A 26,358-nucleotide genomic window follows, 5' to 3' on the forward strand; every position below is an offset into this window, starting at 1 on the left:
GTGTGGTATCGCACACTGCAGCTGATTTTATTGGGCCAGATTTTGAGATCTGCCTGATATTCCTGCCTCCACGGTGGAGGTGGATGGATTCATCAAACACTGCACAGTGCTCATCGCCCTGCACTGGATTAACCACAGGCCTCACTGTGAACACTCCTCATGAGATCCATATGAACTGTGCTCACACTGTGTTCTGTGTGGACGTGTCCATCGTGGAGGCAGTGCACGCGCCGCGGGCCGTCAGGAGCAGTCGTGACTTGCAGCACGCTGCTGTTGGCTCTTTAAACGCAGGGCGGAGAGCAGATTTCCGAGCGTCCATGAAGCGGATTACAGCCTCAGCCCTGCGTCTGTTGCTACATCATCTCAGCTGATCCGGAAGATTCCCTCCTCAGGGAAACAAACAAGCCCTGTCTGTATGCTCAGCTCGGCACGGCACCATGGATTTCAATGTGAAAAAGCTGGCTAGTGATGCAGGGGTCTTCTTCACCCGAGCAGTGCAGGTAAGACGTGAATCATTTGCTGGACGTCCCTGTAACAGAGCGAGCAGCCTTTTACTGTCACACTGCGTCCTGCGTGGATGGATGGACACACCGCTGTGGGCCGTGGAGCTGGATCTATGCAGCATTCACAAAGCAAATTATGGTCGTATAAAGCTGTAAAGCTGAAATCAGCTGTATTTTGTCGTGTATTTTGATGTGCGCGGTCAGTGCTGTAAGCCGATAAAGGCGAGTCCAACCTCGATCCATTATTGATGACAGTGATCTCCCATGTGACAGCAGCAGACCTGCTCCCCTCCGAGCCATCAACAGCAAAGGGCTTCTTTATGGATCAGACGTAGATGCAGTGTGCTCTTTAGTGTGGAATGTATTATTATTTTACTCTATTTATTTATTTATTTATTTAACTCATCCCCACCTGCCCCAACAACTACCATTTCTATGTATTGGATAAAATTTGAAGACATTCCCCCCTAACATTAAGTTCTCTCGGTGGAAAACGCGAATTAATCAAAACTGCTCTCGAAAAGTAAATGGGCTTAAGGCATGTTACGTCATTAATGTAAAAGTGCAGATTATCAAGAAGGCTTTTAAGTCATAGATGCAAGGGCTATGCGACACATTTCCGTGATCACAGACTGCTCATAGCGTATCTGACAGCACCTGTTAGATAAATGTGGTAGGCTTCTATGTTCAGAGCTGCACAGGTATGAAATAAAATCATTCATAATGACAGTTATGTACTTATTCCAAGGGGAGTGTGTATAATCAGGAAGCGGAATCTCTTAAAGGGTGCTAGGCCAACACATTTTAATTTTTAGTTTCTGTACAACAACCATAAGACACGTTGACTTTCAGCTCTCTCTCCACAAGAGATGCCCCAGAGTTCACCAACAACTGTGTGAGCGACTGTAGCTTCATTTTGACCGCACTCTGCAACGTTTGATTGAATGGGTCCATGAAGGCAGCAAGTTCAAATCACTTATCTGGAGGTTGTCCAGAGGCATTTTGGGAAACACAGGAAGCCATGGACTGCAGAGGAGGAAGACATACTGAGGGACAAAAACAACAGATGACTGCACTGCATACAATACGTACTGGAATGCATTCAACAATCCAAAGGCAGCCATTGATATTTAGCGTGTTTAATATTTTATATTCCTCCATACAACTGTAGAATTACAGAGTAGAAGAAAGCTCTTTGCTTTTTTTTTTTTTACACACCCTGTTGCCTTTAAAGAGGCAGCAGATTATCTTGTGTTTGCTGACGTACAGTGGTTTCATTTCTCACCTTGCTGCTGTGATATGCTGTACTGAAGGGTGTGTCAGTACGCCGTGACATCACTGTGGGGTGTGGTCAGAAGTGACTTGTTCATGTTGATGAAACTCCTCATAGTACTGGCAGTCAGTGACATTTTACAAAGTGCTAGCATCCCATGGGCTGGACAGTGGGTCGTAAAAGGTTAATAAAATTCCCACAAACTAATTACCCCACAGTGAACCTGGGACTTGTGGGTCCCTGAGGGTCTGGGTTGGAACCTGCCAGCAGAGCCTTAAATGCACTTCTTTTTTGATTGACACTCAGTCTGTCTCCTTTAGTAGCCTCTGTTTTTTTGAAGAAGAAGAACAGAGAATGTGATGGTGAATTCCTTGCTCATGTGTGTCATTAAAGTCCAGCTGGCTGCTGCCTTCTGTTAGTCAGACCTGGCAACCATTTTTTTTGGCCTTGGTTTTCATATTTTTATGTATTTAAAGCTGAGATGCAGGCCAGTTTGAATAACTGAGTCTGCAGCTGCTTTTAAAGAACCTCAGCAGATACCTCTGAATAAAGGTCTGTTGGAAAAGTGTTCCACAGTGTTAGAACCAGGTCTTCTGACCAGTAAAGTCCTGGTCAGAAGACCTGAGTGACCCACTGTTGATATAAGGATGGAGCAAATATAACGTACACAGAATGACCATGCTGGGCTGCATATTTGACAATAAGAAAATTAATTTTGAACTTGAAAGCCCAGTTAGTAGCCCATATCATCTTTCTTACCAATGTAAGGAAAATAAGATTCATCCATCCATTCGTCCAGAGACAAACTATCTGTTAAACGCCCTGTTCTTATACTGATGTACTTGTTGTAGAAACGTTTTTTTTAACATGATGGAGAGTCTATGGCCATGCTCACAGCTCTGTGGGGCACAATGGGGCTTTGAGCTAAATGCTAATGTCACAATGCTAACATGCTCACAATGACAATGCTAACATGCTGATGTAAAGCAGGTATAATATTCACCATCTGAGTTTATTGTGTTAGCTTGCCAACACTATACATACACATGAAAGCTTAAAGCTTAAGTATTATTCTTTTATTCACTTTTATTAGATATATTAGATCCTGTGCATACGTATCTTACTAGCTGTGGTTGAGTGCCTGCGATGAACACTCAGGATCCTGACTTTGTCTCCCAGTTCACAGAGGAGAAGCTGGGCCAGGCTGAAAAGACGGAGCTGGATCCTCACTTAGAGAACCTGATCACTCGGGCTGATGGCACCAGGAACTGGACTGAAAAGATCTTAAGACAAACAGAGGTGCTTCTGCAGCCCAACCCAAGTAAGAGAAGAAGACAAAACACGTTTGAAAAGATGTGACCTCAAAACTAGAAGTTACATCTCCTCACAACCCGCCATCACACCAGAGGAAACAAATGACATTTATGCATCTCTGACAAGTCAAAAGTATAATTAAATAACTGAGAAAAATGATTAAACAAACAAAATTGACACCATAATTTAAAGTAATTGGACCTTTAAAGTATATTTTCTTCAGTGATTTGCCCACATGGTAAACAGAAAACAAAAGATGACATTTGTTCCCTCTGAGACTCCATAGGTGTTGTTAGATAGATGTGTGACATAGATGTGTTTCAAACAAGCTGAAGGCCAAAGGCTGCCTTCTTTGTAGCAGCTTAAAAGAACTTTTGATGTTTTGAACATGTCACATTTTAATTGTGCTTCCTTCGCTCAAATCAATCTATTACCAATTAACTTTTAATATAAGACTGCGAGATTCGACATAAATCTGTAAGAGACTTCATTGGATAGAATAGTAGATGTATTTTGGGAGCATTGTCTGACCCTCTAACCCTGTGAATTTTTTAACCCTCCATGCTCCAGTTGACCACACTGGTAAGTCATTTCCTAGAGTACTGTAAGGAAAGTGTGTGTGAACTCACTGTACTTGAGCCTCCTGAGCATTAATGAGTACAGATGATAGAGTGTAGCATGCACAGACCTACTGTAAGACCCCACTTTTTCATTTACAGTTTGAACAAGATAGACGGTTGTATTGTAGCACATTTTGAAATGCATTCTCAGAGGAGAGACAGCCTGCTGCACAGTGAATGGACTATGCCTGGACACAAACAGGTGTTGAATTACTAATGACCTTCCATGGAGGAAGACACCTGTTAGCCCTTGTTTGATTGGATAAAGCCAATCCTGCATTCACGGGTAATTCTCAAATAAAAGTTGTTTTCTAATGGAATGATAATGACAGGGTCTTAAATAATTGGCAGCAGCACAAAGGTTGAAAGCAGGTTACTTATAAAGGCAGGATAAAAAACATTAATGACTCACAGGGTAAATTCAGCATAATGTCTTCCACAGCAATAATTCATTCAGTACCACAACAACAGAGTCATCTTTCTGTTTCTACTCAATCATTGCAAAGCTGCTGTCAATGAAACTCAACATTTACTGCATGTATTTCACATTAAAAGCCTTCCATTGAGCAAGTGGAAGGCTTTTAATAAGAAACATCTCTGCATGAAGTGTGAGGTTGTTGACAGTAGCACAAGGCAGCTTACAGAAATACAGGGAAGGTATACTGTTGCTCGCTGGAACATCAGTCACAAATACTGCAGAATGATGAGTGTGGCAAAGGGAAATATCCTTAAAACACTCATATTTTCTCATCATGTTACAAAAATGATTTGACCTGTTGCAATAGAAAGCTTCTGATTTAAATGTTTGATTTGTATGTTAGATTCTTAGGCACAGATGTGTTTTTCCATTAAGTTTGTACAGTTTCATCTCTTCATCATTTAATATCCAGGTGCTCGAATAGAGGAGTTCATCTATGACAAGCTGGATAAGAAGCTTCCCTCCAAGGTGACCAACGCAGAGCTGCTGGGCCAGTATATGCTGGAAGCTGCCAATGAATTTGGTCCAGAGACACCATACGGTGAGTGGAGCTGTTGCTGAAACTGATACTGCTGCAGCTGATGAGACGTGTTGTCTGATTCAGAGTCAGAGAGGGCTGGGGATGCGTTCCTGAAGTAGCTCCCTTTCTTTTAGCAGTGATAATTACATAGTGTAAACTCACATGTGCTCTTTTAAAGCTGGGGTGATCAGCAGGGTGAACCGCTCAGGAGGTGTCAGTCTGTGCCTAAATGTGGTGATGTTTTCTAAATGACATCATGTTCAGCGTTCTGGCACCAAATTATTTAAAGCAAGAATCATTAAGATTTTCATTATTTCAACTGATACTAGAGAGGCAATGGAGTTATTTTACCAACACTTATCAAAAGTAGGAATGTCATCAGACCGTGCAGAAGCTGAGCTCAGCTGCACACGAACATAGATGTACTGTACACTCCCACACACACACTGCTACATACCTTATAACTAGTCCACCTTTTCCTAATGCAGAAAATATCTTGTGTTTCCTTGGCCACAAAACATTATGTTATCAGTTACATTATTATCAGTTTACAGTCCTCAGACTTTGCTTTTTTCTTTTCCTCCTCTTCAGTCTAATTTCAGCGAGATGCCATCAGATTTGCCCTCAGCTCAGCTCAGCTTTCAGCATCAAAGTGATATTTCTTGGTGGCGTGATGTCTGAATGCCTCTATGGCATGCTTCCAGTCGACCAGTATGCATTGCATTGGTTTGCTGGTAGCATGAGCAGCTGGCAGTGACCCTCACTGCCCCACTGCCTCCTTCAGAATAACTGAAACAGCTGGATAACATCAACAGTTGAAACTTCAGCCAAAGGACGAGCAAGTGACATTTTCAGTTAGATTTGACATTGCGTATAATGCAAGTGTGCATGTACTGTGCCAATTGTAGGCAGTACCCTGATCACAGTGGGAGAATACCAGAAGAGACTGGGAGGAGCCGAGCGTGAGTTCCTCCATACATCAGCCACCACTTTCCTCACTCCTCTACGCAACTTCTTGGAGGGAGACTGGAGGACCATATCAGTAAGACTTACTGACTGACTCATTTAATTACTTACTACTTATTACGTAGTCTTTAGTGCTTGAAGACATTGTGTTCGTATTAACGCCACCCAAGTGAGGAGACATATGTTGCCATGGTTGCTCAATGACACTTGCTAAAACTGTGTTTGTGCTTTATACACAGCTGCTTCCCTCACTGTGTTAGCTCAATAGTGTTGCAAGGTTTGTCCTGAAGCAGATTTTGAGTGTCTGAAAGATCCGTCCTGTCCTCCTTAGAAAGAGAGGCGACTGCTGGAGAATCGACGACTGGATCTTGACATCTGCAAAGCACGGCTGAAAAAAGCCAAGCAAGCAGAAGCCAAAGCAGCGGTGAGATGACTTTCACATCGTCACTGTTGTTCTTGTTGCTGCTGTTATTTTTCTTCTTCTTCTTCCTCCTCCTGTCACCTGTAATAGTATTTGAAGGACAGTAACCATGAGACCCACAGCAGCTAAACCGTGCAGATAGATTGGAAATGTCCTCCACTGCTCAGGAAACAATGATAACACTGAATAGCTGGGTGGTGGCACCATAACACCTGCGTTTACAGTTTAATATATAACCTCTTTGAGTAGTATTTATGGGCATCTGAGCAATCTGTGAACACCACACTGACATATTATCACCTAAAAATGTTGTTGCTTGGAATATATTGGTCAACAGCTGCATATTTATGCATCCAGCAGGCAAACAACAACTTTATCATTTGTTTGGAGTGTTTGCATCCACCTGATGACTTTCTTTTAGCTCTGTTTTGGTCTCTACCAACTCTCAAGGGAATTATCTGACTCTTTAGCTGCTAAATAATCCCATATGCTCACCGGCTTCTAGCTAACTGTCTGGAATGGGATGCACAGCAGATAGAGTACAGTGGGTTTATCTGAGCTCTTTCACTGTAAGCAGCTACCTGCTATGCTGGAAACAAGGTTGATGAGAGTCATGGGCCATAAAACCAAAACAATGAGCTGAAAGACGCTAAAACACTCCATAGAGCCGAGGGGAACTGCTGAGTTTGTGATATTTCTTTTCACCATGAGCAACTGCATTCACAGTCCATGTATCCACCCAGACATATACATATACGTTTTATGCTTTAAGTGATTTGTAAAGTAAAAATTCCACCGTAAATGATCTACCATATTTCACAAAACACACAAGTCATGAAAATAGTAGTCCTGTTTGCACAGGATACCTCCTCACATGACGTCCCCTCATAAAACTAGTCATCTTCAAACGTGATGTGACATCTCTGTGTTCCCATCATTAGGGTGAGTCTATGGAATCCTCATATCCACTTCAAACCCACTCCACATTGATATGCTGCTATTTCTACATACTTTTAGCTACAGACATTTGAACTGTAGCTGAAAGAATGTAGAGATCACAGGACAAGAACTATTGAACTTTTCTTACACTTTTTGAAATCTTTTACAGTTTGTAAAAATCACAGTTCTCACACACAGTGTGAACATCAAAATGTAGACAAACTTGTCTCATGTCAGATAATGTGCTTATTTAAGCAGTGGGACTTACATTTTTGAAATTTATTGCCTCAGAGTAGCCAAGAGAGCCCTTTAGCTTTCTCACTGACCGCTCACAGTCCAAAACACACAAGTGACAAGTTTTAAAACTGTAACCTTTCAGGGCAGATTGATGAACTGGACTCTTATAAATCTACAATCTGCTAAGCAGCAAACAGCAGACAAATGTATTGAAGAAATGAGAACTTCTAGTAGTTAGATATTCCTTCACAAGTTGGAGATTTCAAACAGCTAAAATGAGAGTGGATGTCCAACTTACATGCAGAGGCCAGAACCAGTTCATTGGGAGTCCAGAAACACAACGATGATGGGAAGATAAAGTTGCTCTGCATCATCTGCTGGATGTGTAAGTAGGCAGTTACTTGCTAACAGGTTAATCACCCCAACCTTCATCCTAGTGGCCAAAAATGAATGAATACAGCTTTAAAGTTCACAAACGATGATTGTGGTGACAGACACTTTGGCCTCACAGCTCATGGTCTTGTGTTATGTAGTCAGTTAGCGTGTTGCATCTGGTACTAGCTGTTCTCTACTACATCTGTACATAAGTATAAAACTGGAAAAGCTGAAAGAAGTACGGCAATATCACATGTTGGCCAGAATAGCCAGAGGCACACAGCTTCAGGTCTTAAGGTCTTGCTTTCTGCAGACTAACTTTTAGTCCTTTTGTTCTTGTTTTGCTTCAAGTCGATTGCTTCTTCGGATGGCATGGCTGCACTGACCAAGCTGCTACTTCACATTTTCAAAAAGCTTTTCACATGCTCTGCTGGCTGCCATGTCATCAGTGATTCTGTCTCCAGTGCCTGTTGCAAGTATCTTAACCTCAATAAGATAAGCTTCTTAAAGCCTTGCACTGACTATTAGTTGGTTTGTCTGAGGCCATCACACCTTGATGTCAGAACAACAGGCTCATAGTAGGATGATGGAGTTGCAGCATTTTGTTGGTACACATACTGATCAAAAACATCTCAGAAAGTGAATGTGAATGTTTATTTTGTCCTGTATTTTGTTGTGGTTACATACTACATAATAACTAACAGCAGGTAAAAGTCTTAATAACACTCAGGTATAGAAGAGGACTGGTGACACACTCTGCTGAAGTTTCACTGGTCAGAATTACTTTTCCAGTGCCCTGTCCTGGGCCGTCCCACAACCCTTACATTTAGACAAGTCTACACACAGTGAATCCTAAAATCACCACCAGACAACGAGCTGCTTTAAAATATCAGAGCAACAAGGACTGAGTTCACTAGTTCCTAGATTAAGTGACGACAGTCAGGTGGTCAGAGTCACATACCTGGTTGAAAGTGAAATGCTGTGAACATCCCTGCATTACATCAATGAAAACATTTAAGGGCAGATAAATTTAGCACTTAGTTTAGTGTAACCATCAACATAAGTATGTCAACTGACAACAATTTATTGCTTTAAAGGCAATCAGTAAATTAGCCACAGTGATGAGGTACTGCCTGGACGCCAGCATGGCCCTGACAGAGTGTTAACACACCTCTGAGCTCTTTATAACAGAGGTCAGTCTAAGTTATAGATAACATTGAATTTCACTTCCAACTGGAAAATAATTTCAACCACTTTGATATCATACACCACCGCCAACAGCTATATGACTGCTGCTTTGAACTTGTCCTCAGTGATCTGCTCTTGTGCTGCTCCTGTTTTGTTTTCTTTCTGCTGACATGCTTGTGGTTGACTTTTTTTTTGTTTTTTTTTTTGCGTAATGTATGTGACCGCATGACTGTGCCAACATGTGATTCCTCCTCCCTGCTCTTGTTTGTAGGCTGCACCTGATTTTCAGGAGACGAGGCCTCGAAATTATGTTCTTTCTGCCAGTGCATCAGCGGTAAGAGTCCCAAGTAAAACAAATGGCACACAGACAGGGCACATATGCTTCTGAGCAGGAGCCAGGCTAACATGCTAATCAGCATAAAGCACTAGAACTCTTAGTGGACTGGATTTTGTGTGTCATTCAGCCATAGCATTGACACCTATAGACTAAGAAAATGTTAAAACCAGACTATGTAGCTTTTGAAAAAAAAAAAAAAAAAAAAAAATCAAAGCAAAAACATGCTCACTTGGTCTGGTATGACCAGTTGCTCATGGTATGGTTTCTCAGGGATAGCTGTGTAACTTTCTCAGCTTGTGCTACATTTCTGCTATGCTTAAGCATTTAGCGCTCTCTCTGAAAACCACTGAAATTAACAAAATCAAACCAAGTTTAGGACAGTGAGCACGATGATACCTGACAGTCAGAGAATCTTGACTTACCTTCATATGTAACCATGTATCAAACACACAGAAGAGACACCTGGAATCAGTTTACAACAACACATCAGTGGCACTATACTGTTGCCTCCTTGTGGTGCCTGTATATTTAAGCAGCATAGGAGCACAACTATTAAATAACTCTGTATGATGCACATGCTGCAAATGTTTGAATGATTTCTAGTTTGAAAATAAACGATGTGAAAGGACTGACTGTGATAACAGCACTGTTGCATGTTGTTTGCAACATAAATATGACACTCATCATCAGCATGTTATGAACTGGAACATGAACCAAAGGTAGAACATGTGACCATGTCACCTCCCTGTACGTGCTAGATGTGACCTAAAGATTCTACATAGACTTGCGCCATCTTGGTTATCTTCTCTAGTGTCCACTCTCGTGTTTGGGATTTTTTTTTTAATCTGTATCTGTAATATGTGAATGTTACAGGAGTTTTATGCACATATTTTATATTGTTGTAGTTTTAGACATTTTCAAATATTTCAGTATTCTGTTAAGTAGGTTTTATATGTAATTTATCTCACTTATCACATTTTTATACATTGTGCTAATGTTAATTATTGTTTTATTTTATGTACAGCCCTTTGAGACATACTTTGTGATATTGGGCTATAATGAGCTGGACTTAAATATATTACTACTTCAAGTATTTTTCTGCTAATGTACTTAAAGAACGTAAGGTGAGTAAGTACTCTGTATGCAGAAAATTGCCCTGTGAATATAATTATATACTACTAGTATACACTGGACTATTATTACTAAAGCATTAATGTTTAAGTAGAATTTTATTGCTGCAGTACGTTAAGATGGAGCTGCTGGGTCATTTAATGTGTGACACTGTATCATACTGATCATATTGTTCAAGTAAAATCCTTATCTGCAAAGTAACTGGTTGCGAATTAGAGCTGGATAGATAGCAATTATCAGTGACCCTTTGGTAGTGTCTAAGCCTAACTGAAGCAGATGGACCACCTTTTACACCTTTTGCTCTTAAGATCATACATAAGGAAAGACTTGAATGAAAATAAGTAAATATTAACTTTTCAAGTGATGTATAAAAGGAAATTGGGTGGTTAGGACAGACAGCATCATTAGCTGTTTTTAACACTTTATTATTCAGGCAGTTTGACATGTTGTCCATCTTTGTAAAGATTATTATTTTCTGAATGCAATTTCAAAAAAGCATACTTTAATGTTCTTGTAAAGTACGTAAAGATGAAGTGTAGGAAAGATGCTTTCTCATAACAACACATGTTGAACACAGGGGGGCGTAATACCACAACCTATCATCAGACTTCAACATCTGCAGAGGGTAGAGTCAAGGTTCAGCTTAGGCTGGTGGCCAATAGCTGCAGCTGATAGATACTAACCAGTCACTGAAATAGTTACAGTGCACTCAAGGTCAAATCAGGTTCTGTGTTTGTTTGGCATCACTAATCACACACCTTCTATGGTTGAAATGCTCTTTGTAAAGGTCACAATAATATCATTTCTTCTAAATTATCATTTACTTAGTTTACCATCATAAAGCAAAATATTAAGCACTGTGAGTCTGGTTGAAACCTGCTTTTGGTGCATCCCTTACTTCAGGTGTGAAGATCACATCAGTTCAAAATGAAGAAGACAGAATTCCAGGCGTGACTGTCACAGTCACAGCAGCACACAGTAATGATACAGTCATTGAGAATGAAAGTGGAGCTACAAAAACCCAACCACAAACCAACTGGAAATGAATGTGTAATTTTACAGCAGTTATGAATGGATGAATGGAACAGATATCCAACTGAGTTTTATTAACTGAGTGACTCACTGATTTTTATTACATTTTTCATCACTGTTTTTCTTCACTTAAACTTAGCAGCAGCTGAAAGGCATATTGTTGTCGCCTGTTGAATTACTAACTGTACTTCTCTCTACATCTTTGGAGTATTAAAAGCACATCAGTTAAATAAGCTTGATCAGGGGTTAAGATTAAGTCTTTAACTCAGTTTCAGCAGATAAAGAAGACCAAATATTTCCTGAATTGAGAGTCAGCAGGTCCCTCTACCTTGCTAGTGCCTCTCATAGTAACAGATTGACTGAACTGAAGCAGACATAACTTCTAATTCAACAATTATCAAATTATTTGTCAGTGTAATTTGATATTTGAGTGTGGTAATGTTTCATGACTGCTTTTTTTCTGTTCTCATGCTGCATCTCTCAGCTGCTGAGTGAAGAAGTGGACAAAGTAAGTACCCTCACTGCTGGACAGCGTGTCTGTCTCTGTTAGTGTCAGTGCTTCATGAAAAGCATTACCTTTCTTTGCACAGCCTTTTCAGCACTTTCTCTTCCTGTCTTTTCATTTCCATTTTCAGGCAGAGCACGAGCTTCGTGTTGCTCAGACAGAGTTCGATCGACAAGCTGAGGTCACCAGACTGCTGTTGGAAGGCATCAGCAGCACACATGTGTGTATCCGATCCTGCCCTGTGTTTCCTTCTGTGAACCAGCAGTGCTGGAAAACCATTAGTCAGAGTCACAAGACCATCCTGCCCAGAGTAGTGATGTAGAGGATATGGACAGCTTGAATCATTTTATTGTGTTCTTGCACAATACATTTATTGCACAGAGTTGCAGGATTATTGAGAATGACTAAACACAATTATGCTCCCAAAAGGATGAACCCATGAGCTCTTTCAAGACACTTTCACCTCAAGGAGTTTGCTAATGCCCACCAAGAGACGTATAATATGAGCAGGGAGTTTAAGTTAAATCAACAACTAGCTTAGTACATAGGAGGAGGTAAGGGTGGTAGAGGTCAGTTTGCATGAATGTATCCAATTAAAGGCCTGCTCAGACTTAATAAATAAACTACATTTCAGTGGAATGCTGCAATCGCTGGATGTGATTGAGTGTTCGGTAAACATAACACACAAATTTCTGTGACATTCCCATTCAGAAAGAAGGGGTAGGGGTGTTGCACCGTTCACTTTAATTAACCCTCCTTTGTCACAGTATAAACTGCACTACAGAAGAAGAATAGTTTGCAGAGAATTGCAGAGCAGTTGATGGTATGGAAACATCTTCGAATCCACTGAGTGAACTCAGTGTGCCATTAGCAGCTAGCATCATTTAAGCTTTAGCTCGGGGGTGCTTTTTTCCCCCATCTTCAGTAACAAAATGCCAGGTGAAGTATACAGCACAGCAAACAGGAAAGACTTGATACTGAGGAAAAGGTTTTGAGAGCAATTGTCAGTCAGTACTTCTTGGCTTGACATGTTAACTTGCGGCTGTATTGTCACCCACAAGCATCAGCAGTCTTCCTGGCTTGCTGGAGTGTTGGCTGTTAGCTCGCCCGCTGCAGTATTTCATGAACTAACCCCGTTAGTTCGTAGGTCACCAAAGCTCAAACACCATACATTTCACAGACATGTGAACAAGCTTTGATTGGAGGTTTAGTAACCGAGAAGAATTACATGCAATGATTAACAAAAAATTATTAGACCAGGTATTTTTTCATTTTGAGTGCTTTAGGTAAACCAATATAAATAGATAAAGGATTCAGTATTTCCCCGCCACAATTCTTGGCACTGCCAAAAACACTTTGAACAGGCATTTGACCACTTAACCACAAATCCAACTGAAACATTTTTGGTCAAAATTTTCTTCAGGGTAGGGTATATGTTGGGGAGAAACTTGACTCATGACAACATAAAATCCTGCCAGATTGTTTCTCTGCTCTTAGCAAACAGTTTGTTTCCTTTGGACTGGGCCATGCTAGCCGTTTTGGCCTCTTGTCTTTATATGGAGCTCCGTGAACCAGCTGCTGACCAGTCTTATATTCAACAGACAGATATGAGAGTGACTTCAATCTTCTCAGAAGTGCAAATGAGTGTATTTCCCCAAATGTTTAATTATTCCTCTAAGAGGAAACGTATGAAAACTGACATGAAAAAGAAAAGAGCTTTTGAAGGAATAATTTCTTTTTAATGTTTAACACATTAACATACGAATGAAAGGAGCATCCTGGAAAGGCCCAGTCGCTCGCAAGCGAGGATGGAGCCACTTTGTGAAACAGCATTTTGACACGGGTGTGGGAACGCTTTCTAAAACCATTGTTGGTGGACAGATTGCAGCTGATTGCGTTCTGTTTTTATGCATGTATTAGACAGTGTTCAAACTCTTTTGGAATCAGGGCTGTATTTACAGTAAATTTTTAACTGAAATGAGGAAATCAGTAAATTCTGATGATGTGATGATAATAAAGCAAGAATGCTAAGTTTATCTTGTCCTTCCTCCCATTAGCTCAACCACCTGCGTTGCCTGCATGATTTTGCGGAGGCTCAGGCCACTTACTACGCTCAGTGTCATCACTATGTGCAGGACCTTCAGAGGGAGCTCAACAGGTGAGGAGTAATTGCTGTTGGTAGCTTCATCTGTAGCTTTTGTATGATGGAGGTAGATTGGATTGGGGTAGTGCTTTTATAGCTCAGTCACTCAGATCAAAGGGTAACTTTACTTTGTGAAAGGATAAGAAAAATATTTGTTTAAAATTACATTGTAAAGGTTGCATTTGTCACTCTTGTCTGGTAGTGTTTAGCTTTTAGGAAGAGCTCAAAGCTTACTGGAAGAGTGCAGATGTGAGTGCTGGGCAAGCTGTGTGTCCAGGAGGTATGCATGAGAGTAGTGGAAGTAGAAGGAGACAATATGCAGGTTCCAAAACACCAGCCATGTAAAAGGTCAATTGAAAATGCCACCAAAAGAATCTTCAAACACTTGACCACATTGTTCCTAGTGGAAAAAGATTCGAAACTGAAGCCGCTGTTGATCACTTGCAGCACCAACCATCCAGTTAAGAGGGGCGAGGAGTCAGCAGGCAATGGCAGTATAACCCAGAGCAATCAATAAAATAGGTTTTTCACTAACTGAATCACTGTAACCACAAGAGGTCTTTGAACATACAGTCATAAATGTGCATAAAAAGGATGATTGATCCAGTAGCAAGCAAGATTAGCTGTGGACAGGTACACACACAGACACACGTACACACACAGACACAGATGAGCAAATGCATGATCTCCTCCAGGCTTATGCCTGCTGGAGATAATCACAGCATATAACAAACTGTGTGACGAACTGCAGACTGGCCAGGGTTGGTTTTGGCGCAGACTTCCTCCAGCTCACACAGCTGGAGGTGCGTAATATGCTTACGCCATTTAATGTTTACACAAATGTAGCTGTATTCTGATATAAACCATATGCTGCCCTGTTGTGTCAAATGAAGTCCCAGACTGCAGAAGAAAACATAAAAGGGCCACACAAAAATCACTTGTCGTGTTTCCAACGGGCATGGTCTACAGACAGCATGTCAAGAACTGTTACAGAGGCCTATTGTTATTTTTTGCTTGCTTTTTGGATTCTAACTACATACAATTCATATCAGTAGTCCAGGGCATAGGTTTGGTTTGAACAGTTCTTCACGTGTTCATTCCTTGACATTTCAACAGTTCTTTTAAAATGTATATTATTAATATAAATCTGAGACTGAAACTAATAATTCGCAATAAATGTAAATAGATAAAAAGCCTGAAGAAATGTGTTACTGCATCTGTTTGAACCATCTGCTGTAAAGCTGATTCAAACCTCTCCTGAGACTCGAACTCTGTCCTTCTTTCAGCCTGTTGATTTGGTTTCCTGCAGCTCATAAATTGGTGCCCAGTGAGCCCACTTGTATTTATTTTTTTATGACTGTCATTAGTGTGGGAAGGGAGAGATGCTGTCTGTGAAACACAGTGGAAATATCCACAAAATGATCACAAGTGTTCCTGGGGACCACATGAACAGAACAAAACAAAAAAATCCCCCATCTGTCTCCCCTTCATCAGATTTGAATGAAATTTGGTATCTATGTTCAGATAGCTTGTGAGTGAGTTCCATTTGCAGACTTTCTTGCTCATTAAACCGCGTCACCTTGACCTGGGCGTCTAATATTGCCATACGTGGGTTTAGAGTGGAGATAGTTGAAAGCCTGCTGCATGAGGCACACCGAGGGGCTTGACACTGCAGCGGTATTTGACGCTCTGGGAGAGAGACCAGGCACACTGGAGCAGTTTCATTATATTTTACACAAAGCGAAGCGAGTTGTAGTCCTGCACTGGAAGACCTCCTGGACCCAGTTATTCTGTACAACAGGTAGTTTGTGCTTAATTGATAAAACATAACTTTATTTAGAATTGGTAATTCATCCTTAAATATCATAAGTTAGAAGAAGTTTTAAGTTTCTGAAATAAAAAAGCTGGCAGGGTGTAAGAGTATGAACAGGCTGCAGTCTAACGAACTAACTGTAGCTGTAGGATTCCAGATGAATGTCATGTCAGCTCGTTGGTTGGTCCACCACTTCAGGGAGAAATATCTCAATACCTATACAATTGATTGTCATCAAATTTTCTATATTTTCTGTACAATAAGGAAGAAGATGAATGCAAAAAGTAAAACTAAATACAAAGACAGCAATTCAAACACAAGCAAATTATAAATTTATTAAAAGGCTGCAGTCAAGCTTCCAGATTGTATTTCTTGACCAGGAGGAGGCTTCTCTGTCAGCAGGACTGCGGCCAAATGATGTTTCAGTCTTACACATGCCTTGAAGTGATCATGTGGTTGTCTTTTTGCAGAATAATTCTAACAGCTTCAAATAAACACACAGGATATCCACTTTAACAACTCATGTCCTTCATTTGTCTCCCAATCTTCACGCAGATGTGCTAATGCCGCTCCACCCCCCCTCCCCTCTGCTGCTGTCTGCCCCAACCCTGTCTCCTCTGCTTTCCTGTCTGGACCATCCTCTCCTGGGGCCACAGTCTCCTCCTCATCCAGCCAAAGGTCCAACACGCTGACTTTGGAGCAGACCCAACCCCCTGTCACAGGTACCAGAAAGGCCAAGGTCCTGTATGACTATGACGCCCATGATGCCAGTGAGCTTTCCCTGTTGGCTGATGAGGTACAGTAGGATATTATACAGCCCATATATACGTTGAACATTTCTGCTTCTCATTGCCTTCAGTCTGAAATTTTAAAAAAAGAAAGAAAATATTAAACAACATCTTTCGTCTGGGTTTATCAGTCATCCCATCCATATTTTCTACATCAGCAGTGTGTATTTCTACATTCTACAGTATGCACGGTCAAAATGAAAGGACAGGTTCACCTTTTTCAAGTTTGTCTTAGAACAATATTCAGATGTCCATATGTATGTTGAAAGGATTATTGGTAGCTATAATCATTACTCATGTCCACTGAGGCCCTGAAATAATGTCTTCCTATGGCAATGTCAATGTCAGAGATGGGAGACAGAATTAACAGTTCTTCTTCTGCGCAAGAGTGCATTTTAACATGCACCCAAAGTTAATATCTTTAGCAGTCTGAGTTGGACAAATCATGGGTATCTTCCAACTTTAGAAAAGTTGGAGGTGTCTAGTTAGAAATATGAGAGCTTACCAGATCTCTGCCCACTCCTGATCGCAACTTCAGGGTGGATAAATTAACTAAATTAAGGAATGAGTTTTAGTTACAACATGTTTTCTTTGACAGGCAAAAGCCACAACTACATGTCACAATCTTTCATTGGAATCAACTTTTTCATCATGGCATCCTCTCAAATTATTGTTCAGCACATGCTGTGTCCTGCTTGTGCTCAAGTTTAGGCCAGAAAAATGCTTTGGATTATAGGTTATGGAAAGACCATTTGGCAATTTTGAGAAAATCAACACATCGTATCACTGTTTTTATATGACATTTAAGATTTTAACCATTTTCAGAGAAGCAAGTCCTGTTTGGCTTTTTTTTTTCTTCGTTTCATTTTAATTTGATGTTTCAAATAGTTAGATTCACCGTTAGACTACATGTGGGTTATCTTGAGTAACTAGGTCATGATTTGTGGACAGAGACATTGCTGTTGAGTTTTTCAGATCTGTTTTTGCCACTTTCTGCCATCTAGTTTCATTATATTTGAGAAATGGCAGGCATGTCTACAGCCAATAACCCACACAAAAATAATCTCTATGGATAAATAGCCCCACTGGCAAGAGGAAAAAAGATGTATTTTTGATTTGGGGCTGAACTGTCCCTTTAAGTAAATGAAATCAAAGATACTTTTTTAAAATGTTGCTAGTGACATTATTAGCAGAGGTGTAGTGCTTTGTGTTGAAGTACCAGAGCATACCTGTGTTGCAGTTAAGTTGTGGCTCGTTTCAGAGGTTATGTAATCACTGTTCTGATGACATGTTTACATACATTAGTCACTGTAACTGACCACACGATCACTGACTTAATGAAAAGCTGCATCATGGTGATGAATATTATGTGGCAGCCAAACATCTACCTGAGTCAACTCAGATGATAACAGGGATGTAATTAGTGTGGAATGAAGCAATACAGGCGAATGAACACAAGTAGCTTGTCTTTTGAATAATTTCATTTACTTGTGCCAAGCAAATGAAGCTACATTCAAAACATCACTTCTGAGGAAAAGTTCCAGTGCAGACAGAGGTCAAGCTCATCCAATAAGTTCTGAAAATGTAGCCAAGCAAGCTTTCATTTCCTGCAGACATTGTGGATGCAGCACAAGCTGGCCAAGTTAAATGGGAAATAAGGGAGGTAGACTAAACCACGAGGTCAGGACAAATCCAAAACACACACTGAGATTAGTCAGCAGGAGGAAGATGATGCAAATGCCACCACATGGTGTACAATGCATTGCTTTCCTGTTTCACTTTCATTTAGAAACAACCTCAAGTATTTTCTTTTAAAACAAATGCTCCATTTTGGTAGAACATTTTTGCCAAATTGTCCCCCTTTGCTGTTTTGTTTCTCCAGCTCATTACAGTATACACCGTACCAGGAATGGACCCTGATTGGTTGATTGGAGCACGAGGGAATGAAAAGGGCAAAGTCCCTGTCACCTACCTTGAACTGCTGAGCTAATGGACCAAACTACAGGACACACACACACAGACACACACACACAGACACACACACACACACACACACACACACACACACACACACACACACACACACACACACTTGACTTGCAGAAACCTCTATCTATTGTCACATGGGTGCATTTAGTACACTTAGTGTGTTTTTGATCCATGGGTATCTTAAACACTTATGCAAACTTGTTGTGAGAGTTTCTACAAACTAATGGGAAGCTAGTTGGCAGCTTGTGTTGAGCAACAGTGTCATGTCATGTGGCCGCGTGGGCCATTACAGATTTCCTCTTATTATAGTAATATGTATCTAGTTTGTGAGGAGGCCACAGTTAAAGCTGCACTCCCTCATTTTGTCAACACTGCAGTTTGGGAGTTTTTGTATGAAATCTGAAACTCAATTTTTCTTCATCCCCACAAAGCATTCATGAGGCTTTCAAAGACCAAGACCTTGTGTAATCCATTAAAGCATTACTCCATTTTATTATGAGATGGGTTTTATTTTTGTATAAATTGTACTCACCAAAGTAACTGCTGAGGTCTGGGAACACAGTGACGTGGCCACCACAAAATTCAGTGGGACAAGAAGGAGGTGGAGGACGAATAGAGAGACATGAACAGTCCAACAATTTAACCAGATTATGTAAAAAACTTTCAAGAGAGCTGTCCTAAAAAAGCAATTGCCATCCATTTCATTGAGCGTGTCTCTAAATAAAACTACTAAAAAAGAAAAAAAAAAGAAAAAAAAAAAAAACCTAAATAAAACTACTTTTTTATTCAAAAACATTTTTTGGCCTCAATCCCAATCAGAGAGAACTTCTCAGATGACAGACAAGTTTCAGTTTGGTCTGTTATCAACGTACTCATGGAACTACTATTAACTAGTGACAGCTGATCAGTCAGAGCTGGATAAAAAAATCTTCAAACCATTTGTCCTCCCTGTCCAAAATATGCACATTGTTATCCTGGAATGTGTGTCCCTCATCTTTCAGGTGGAGGTAAACCACCGAGTCTTGACCAGAGGAGTTGACTTTGTGTCTGTTTAATGGTTGTTAAGTTTCCCTGATACCCAAGTCTGTGCATTTCTCACTGCATTGGACTGCATACACTAGATTCCAATTAGATTGTTCAGATTAGATAGAGAAACAATCCCTCAGTAGAGGAGGAGCAGTACAATACCACTTATCCCCAAACCTATAATGCTGTCCTGTTATCCCTGTCCAGGAGAGTATTTGCATTTGGCATTTCAACAGCCATGAGCACTAACCACCCAAGTGGTGTCTTTGAGCTTGATAACAACCCCACAAAGCTTAAACATCTCAGCAGTCAATTAGAACTGAAGAAGCTTGTTGGAGGCAAAGCGTTTTTAGTCTCTACAACCAAGTCCAGTTGTCCTAGATTCAACTGTCTGTGGGTGACCATAGACTAATCTTCACAGACATAGTGAAATACTGCAACACAGATATGAAAGAAAAAAGTTACAAAGACAGAGTGTGTTTGCTGCTGAAGTGGGAGCTGTAGTTTCTTCTGTAACAAATTTGTTTTACTTTTAAGAACGCAAGGACACACATTTTCAGCTTCGAAGCAAGCTTTGTAATAAATGTTTATTTGTGTGAGAATATGGATCACTAACCCCAGGAACATGTTTAATTTAAAAAAAAAAAAAAAAAAGAGGCACATCAAAGAAACCCCCACTGAGAGCTTCCTTTGGAGTAGAGAAGCTAGTGGAACAGCAGCAAGGCCAGAGACAGCAACCTGACGTGTTTGGGTACAGTTAGGGTAACCATGGTCGAACTGTGGAGGATGTTTACAGCTGACAGGCTAATCATTTTACCCCACCCCTCACCTCACCCTCATTCTCTCCCAGAAAAGTGATCATTCTTACTCATGTTTTATTGATGACCTTCAGACTTACCTGATTGTGTGACTGCTCATGTTTCTTGACATGTTGGATGTATTTTTAGTGATGGTAGCATGTTTCCAGCTCCCAGTAACTAAAATGGTGAGTACAATTACTGATAAAACCCCCAAAAAAGGACCCAACATGTAATAAAGCAGAATTATCCTTTGTAGGACCATGTAGGACTTGCAGTGATGAATAATACCTGCTTTCTGCCTCCACTCTCCAGTCTACTTTCAGCTCCCTTTTCTCAACTGTGACTCATCATTTGGTATTAAAACTCAGCAATACAAGTACATCTACCACCTGCTCAGAAGTGCTTTAAACTGAAATGGAATAGAAAATCTTTTTTTATGTTAGACATTCTTGTATTGTAAGACTTGGTTGGTTCATGGTTTAAATGTGACTTTCTGAAATGTGTGTGGAGAAACGTAATTGAAATGTCTGACTTGCTCATGAGAATGATTACAAGCTGAAATTAGCTGAAAGAACAGTTCCAACAATGCTAAAAAGGGACCACAAGAAGAATTTGCTGAAAATGCTAACTTTGTCTTTATGTGAAGACGTGCAGTGCAGACAGATGCTGTAAGCCTTGCCATACGACACTTTGTCTAACTTGCATGCAATCAGTGTGGCAAGAGAATCTGACATGATTTGAAACTGAGCAGTTTGTGGTAACTTTATGGAGGAAATTAACAGTCCTTTAGAAAGTCACTTAATCTCACCACTACTGATACTTTTACTGTGAGAAAGTTCTGCAGATTTATGTCTTGTTTGCTTATTTTGATGATCTTTGATCTGTGACTATGTAATGTACTTATTTTTAAGGACTCAGCTCTCACACTCTTAAAATTCTTTCATCTGGCAGCCTGCCAGCTCCCTGACAGCAGAGTTCCTCTTAACTCAAGCATGCAGGGTGAAGTCAGGCAAACGGTTATCAGACCAAAGGGCAAATTTGGAGCATCCACCAGTTGCCGAAAACAATTTCAAGTTTCCACAGAGGCAGCACTACTTGACATGACATGGAAACTGAGGGATGCAGTTTGCTGCGATCAGAGATGACCTAATCTGATCTGATGATGCTCAGAAAACCAGGTTGCATTCAGAGTAAAAGATATTACTCATCAACTGAGAGAGTGGAGCCTCGTGTTACTACCGATGATGTAAAGTGCTTATTTGGATGGCTTATCTCACCAGTGACAGTGCAATAAGTGTGAGTCATAGTTGTGTGTAATGTCATAATGCTTTCAAAGGGAAGCCGCAGTGTGATTTCACTTACCAAAATGCTAATAATAGAACATAGAGTATACAGTAATTTAGTGTATCCGGGATCACAGATGTTCCCAGAGGATGATACTTAATGTTTTTGTGACCCCCTGACAATTCCCCTACAGGCAATATCAGGCCAAAATATCCCTTGGTACATAACAAAAATTGAATCTGTCAAATTTAACAGTGTTTAAATTTGGTGAGCACATTAATGCTTTCCTCCACCCACAGGACTCGATCTATATTTTAAGCTCTATTACTGACAAGGTGGTAACAACAGCAGCAGTGCTTTTGTGATATGTTTTTGTTCTATTTGTATTTTGAGTGGAATGACTATTGCAGCTTCCATGGAGCGCTAGCAATGCTTTAGACATTTGGCCTTGTTTCTAACTTTGAGCATTAAAGTCCTTCTTGACTTTGGTTATAGTAGTTTAACAAAATAATGTTACTTTAAGGTCTAATATCAGTATTTTTCCAGAGCTTTCCTGCTCATTTCACAGTTTTCATTGGCTGATGGAGTTTCCAAACATGGATGGCAACTGAACAGACTCCATCCATGTATGCAGATCATGAAATGGCAGTAGAAAGAACCAGAAAAAGCTTGTACGTGGACCTTGAGTTAAGATTATCATCTCAGTTTGAACAGGCTACCTTGCAAGGACTGAAGAACATATCATTTGTAGCATGCTAATTGTAGAGACTAGTGTGCTTTGATTGGATAAAAACAACCCATTTACTGTGTGCGTGCGTGTGTGTAGACAAATTTATTCAGGATTTCTAACAACAGAGCTGTGTTTCCCATTTCTGTTATGTTTTTAATTTAGAGTGTTGTTACATGCCTGTGGGAGGAGCTTTTAAATGTCCAGACATGTTACTGTTGTCACATTCTTGTCATCCTCAAACTTACAGCAAATGGTTTGATGTGCAATAAACATGCATGTGTGTTACCGTAATCGGATTGTCTGGTTCTTGAATAGACATAAACACAGCACTGTGTCTAGTTTCATCAGTAACATGTTTTTCCTAGTTGTAAAACTCAGTAGCAGCTGGTTGTTATTCATGTAGTGTATGCTTCATTTTATGGTACAAACTTGAGAAAACAGTCACACAGTGAGAGGAGAGTTGAGAAATCTGGCAAGCTGCCTGTAGTTTGTGAAGTGGAAAGAAACCAAATGTAAATTGGGCTGAATGAACCCAGCAATCACTGAGGTTTTTTGGCCATTTAGGGGCAAAAAGCTCTAAACACAATACTGACACATTTTCACCATGTACTGTAAATTTTACATGTCTAATGTGTTACAGGTGGCACAGTGGCGCAGCAGGTAGTGTGCGTGCCTGACAGCAAGAAGGTCGCTGGTTCGATCTGTGTGAAGTTTGCATATTCTTCCAGTGCATGCGTGGGTTCTCTCCGGGCACTCCAGCTTCCTCCCACAGACCAAAAACCAAGGTTAACTGGTCCATAGGTGTGAGTGTGAGTGTGAATGGTTGTCTCTATATGTTGCCCTGCAATTGGCTGGCAACCGGTTCAGGGTGTACCCCGCCTCTCGCCGCCCGTTGACAGCTGGGATAGGCTCCAGTCCCCTGCAACCCCGAAAGGGATAGGCGGGTATAGAAGATGAATGAATGAATAATGTGTTACAGTTAGTTACTGATACATGCAGCAGACACATAGCAACATTATCGTTTAATCTGAGTTGAGTTTCTGGTCATCTGATGAATGTGAGCCTAATCACTTTTCTATTGGCTTTGGTTTTGGTTCTTACCAACTCCTAACAAAAATATTTGGCTCTTAACTGCTAAACGCTCCAGTTTGTTCATCAGATAGAGTTTGGTGCTGAGTGGTGGGTGTGGGAAATGGGTTTAGAGCTTTTTCACTGATAGCTGCTGCTGGACCAATACAGTAAAACTGTGGGCCATACAACCAAAACAATAAGCTGAAGGACACTAAAACACGCCTCAGGGCTGAGGGAAAGTACAGAATTGTGGTAATATAAATTCTTGACTTAGAGAGACATGACAAACAACGTTTTGGATTGGACCAGTCAAAGCTTGCCTTTTCATATCCTACATGACACGCAGATGATGCCAGAAACTGACTCCACTGTTTCATGACAACATCAACGACAACATCCCTCTACAGTTACAGTGATGGGTGCTTTCTTCCCTTATTCTCTCATGTGGGTCAGCAGATGACACAATCTGTCATACCCATCCAGGTGTGATTCATTTTGCGTAAAACCCCCTATTCCAACGGTGAGAGTCAAAGGTCACGGGTTCACTGGAATGGTATCAAACATTATTCAGTTCAGTTCAGTTCTGTTCAATTTTATTTATATAACACCAAACCAAACAAACAAAAGCGGTCTCAGGACACTTTCATATAGAGCAGACAAGGCTCAGACAGTTGGTCCATACTTATTTCTCACTCAGACACAACATTTACACTAGTTGTAGAAACTGTCCTAGAAAAAGAGACAAATTCTGTATGTGAGATTAAGGATCTGATGGCCAATTTCCTGGTGTCATGTTAATGTGTATCATTTTTCCATTACAAAAATGTCAAGCATTGCAGTAAACCAGCGTCTCTGATTGCCTTCCAGTAGCTGTGAATCCCAGAGCAACACATGAAAATAATCTCCTCTCTCAGTTCCACAGCCTCTCCAACATGTCTGCCTCACCCTGGAATGTTTCAGTGCTGGTGTCATAAAGTATCTGAACATGTTTTTCTCATGAAACTCCCTCCAAGATAATGAATTGGTTGATTTCCATTGCTTATCATTTCATTTTTCCCACTCCTCTATTGACATTACAAAGGTTCCCTCACTTTACTACTTTTATGTAGAATACTTTTGTAGCTTTACTACCCATCTCATAGTGTTTCTGTTTAACAAACAGCATATTTTTAAGCACATCTCATGAATGTAATTTTTCTATTTGAGTTTTTATCCGTTCCAAGTTAATGTTTTTCTATTCCCTCCTTCATCTCTTCCTTTATTTTCCCATGCAGTATAGAGGACCCTAGTCTCCATGACATAGTCCTCCTTTTAAGGTTTATCTGAACTGGGCAATGGTTTGACATGTCTATTACACTATTATTATGTTCCTTGTGGAACATTAAAAAGTAATCGATTCAAGAACAAAGTGAAATGGGAGATGAAAAAAAGATCTTTTTTTGAGGGTTGAAATTTTCGCCACACATCAATTCTTCTTGATTCTTGCAATATACTGTTGATTCTTCTGCAAAGTGAGCTGCTCTGAGAACTAGCCTCCTGTGAAGAGTCCAATTTAGGATCGAAATTAATATTTAAATGTCCTCCACAAATCATAAACCCCTGATATTTAGTTAAAATTAGATAAAAAAAAATTTGCCCTCTGATTGCATAGTTTGGTTTACAAATTTACAGATTCAGATACCTGCATACAATTTTTTTCACATGCTCACAAAAGGTGATATCTAACTATAGGCTGAGAAATTATTCACAAACACCATTTCACAAGCTCAAAATAGTAGTTACTCTTATTTGCTTTTGTAACAGTCAAGCTTTGTGATTCTCTTTGAGTATCTGTGAACTATGAAATGCAGACTTTTTGACTCGGTGAAGCTGATCATGACTCTCACAACAGACTCAACAGTTTTACTGGTTAGTAACATCAGATTCTGTATTTTCTGAATTCATTTATATTCTGCTGGCTGGATTGGAATGTGATGGGCTGGATGTGACCAGTTGATGATATGGACTGGGTCCGGATTAAGGTCTGGACTTTGAGAAAATTTTGAGAGATGGTAATTGTGTTTTATTACATATATTTATAACAGTATCATATAACAGGAGGTGTCTGATTGTGGCTGTTCAGAATGTGGAGACTCATCTGGTTAGTTACACAATTACACACAGTCTAGCTTTGATCATCTCAATCATTAATAAAATGTATTACATATATTATACATAAAATACATTAAATTCCATATGTAAAATAGAAACGTACCATAACTGTTGATTAATGTTGATAAATCATATTTCAGACCAATAACGCAAACAACTAGCTGCTTTTATAATGGTTTATGAAGAATGAAAATAATGTTTAACTTTCAATTAAATTAAATTTATTCATTCATTCATCTTCTGAATGAATTTTGCAGGGCAACATATAGAGACAGACAACCATTCACGCTAAGGACAATTTTTAGAGTCACCAATTAACCTAATGAGCATGTTTTTGGTCTGCGGGAGGAAGCTGGAGTGCCTGGAGAGAACCCATGCATGCACGGGAAAAACATGCAAACTTCACACAGAAAGGCCCTGCCCGACCCAGGGATCGAACCGGCAACCTTCTTGCTGTGAGGCATGCACACTACCTGCTGCACCACCGTGCCACCTGTGCCATCTACTTCGACCTGTTGGGTTTGAGAGAGAGGGACAGAGCCAGAAACGCAATCATAGTAACAGTGACAGCTCTAATTAAGTTGATAATCTGCATCATCATACTGATAATTTAAACATCATTGTTCTTGAAATTCTAAAGATGGTCTTTTTTATTCAAAATTTGCAGTGAATGTAGTATTGTCAGGCTGTATTACCTATTAAAAAAATGTAGACTGTGAACTTT

General features: G+C 40.2%; 1 protein-coding gene across 4 annotated transcripts; it reads left to right on the forward strand.

The window, feature by feature from the left end:
- On the forward strand, positions 1-20,229 carry sh3glb2b (SH3-domain GRB2-like endophilin B2b). 4 transcript variants are annotated; one of them, XM_076757587.1, is made up of 12 exons: positions 286-500; positions 2,956-3,097; positions 3,661-3,672; positions 4,601-4,729; positions 5,617-5,750; positions 6,006-6,098; positions 9,106-9,168; positions 11,819-11,842; positions 11,970-12,059; positions 13,897-13,997; positions 16,351-16,517; positions 18,466-19,303. In XM_076757587.1, exons 1-12 carry the CDS (start codon positions 438-440, stop codon positions 18,501-18,503), a joined length of 1,056 nt encoding a protein of 351 aa, XP_076613702.1. In that variant the 5' UTR covers positions 286-437; the 3' UTR covers positions 18,504-19,303. The 4 variants fall into 4 exon arrangements, with proteins under 4 accessions (XP_076613703.1, XP_076613701.1, XP_076613702.1 ...); XM_076757584.1 differs by having other exon boundaries at positions 288-500; positions 16,351-16,591; positions 18,466-20,229; XM_076757588.1 differs by lacking the exon at positions 3,661-3,672 and having other exon boundaries at positions 1-500.
- Positions 20,230-26,358: the final 6,129 nt, after the last annotated feature.

Source organism: Chaetodon auriga, chromosome 19 (assembly GCF_051107435.1).
Source record: "Chaetodon auriga isolate fChaAug3 chromosome 19, fChaAug3.hap1, whole genome shotgun sequence".
In the NCBI taxonomy this organism is placed as follows: domain Eukaryota; kingdom Metazoa; phylum Chordata; class Actinopteri; order Chaetodontiformes; family Chaetodontidae; genus Chaetodon; species Chaetodon auriga.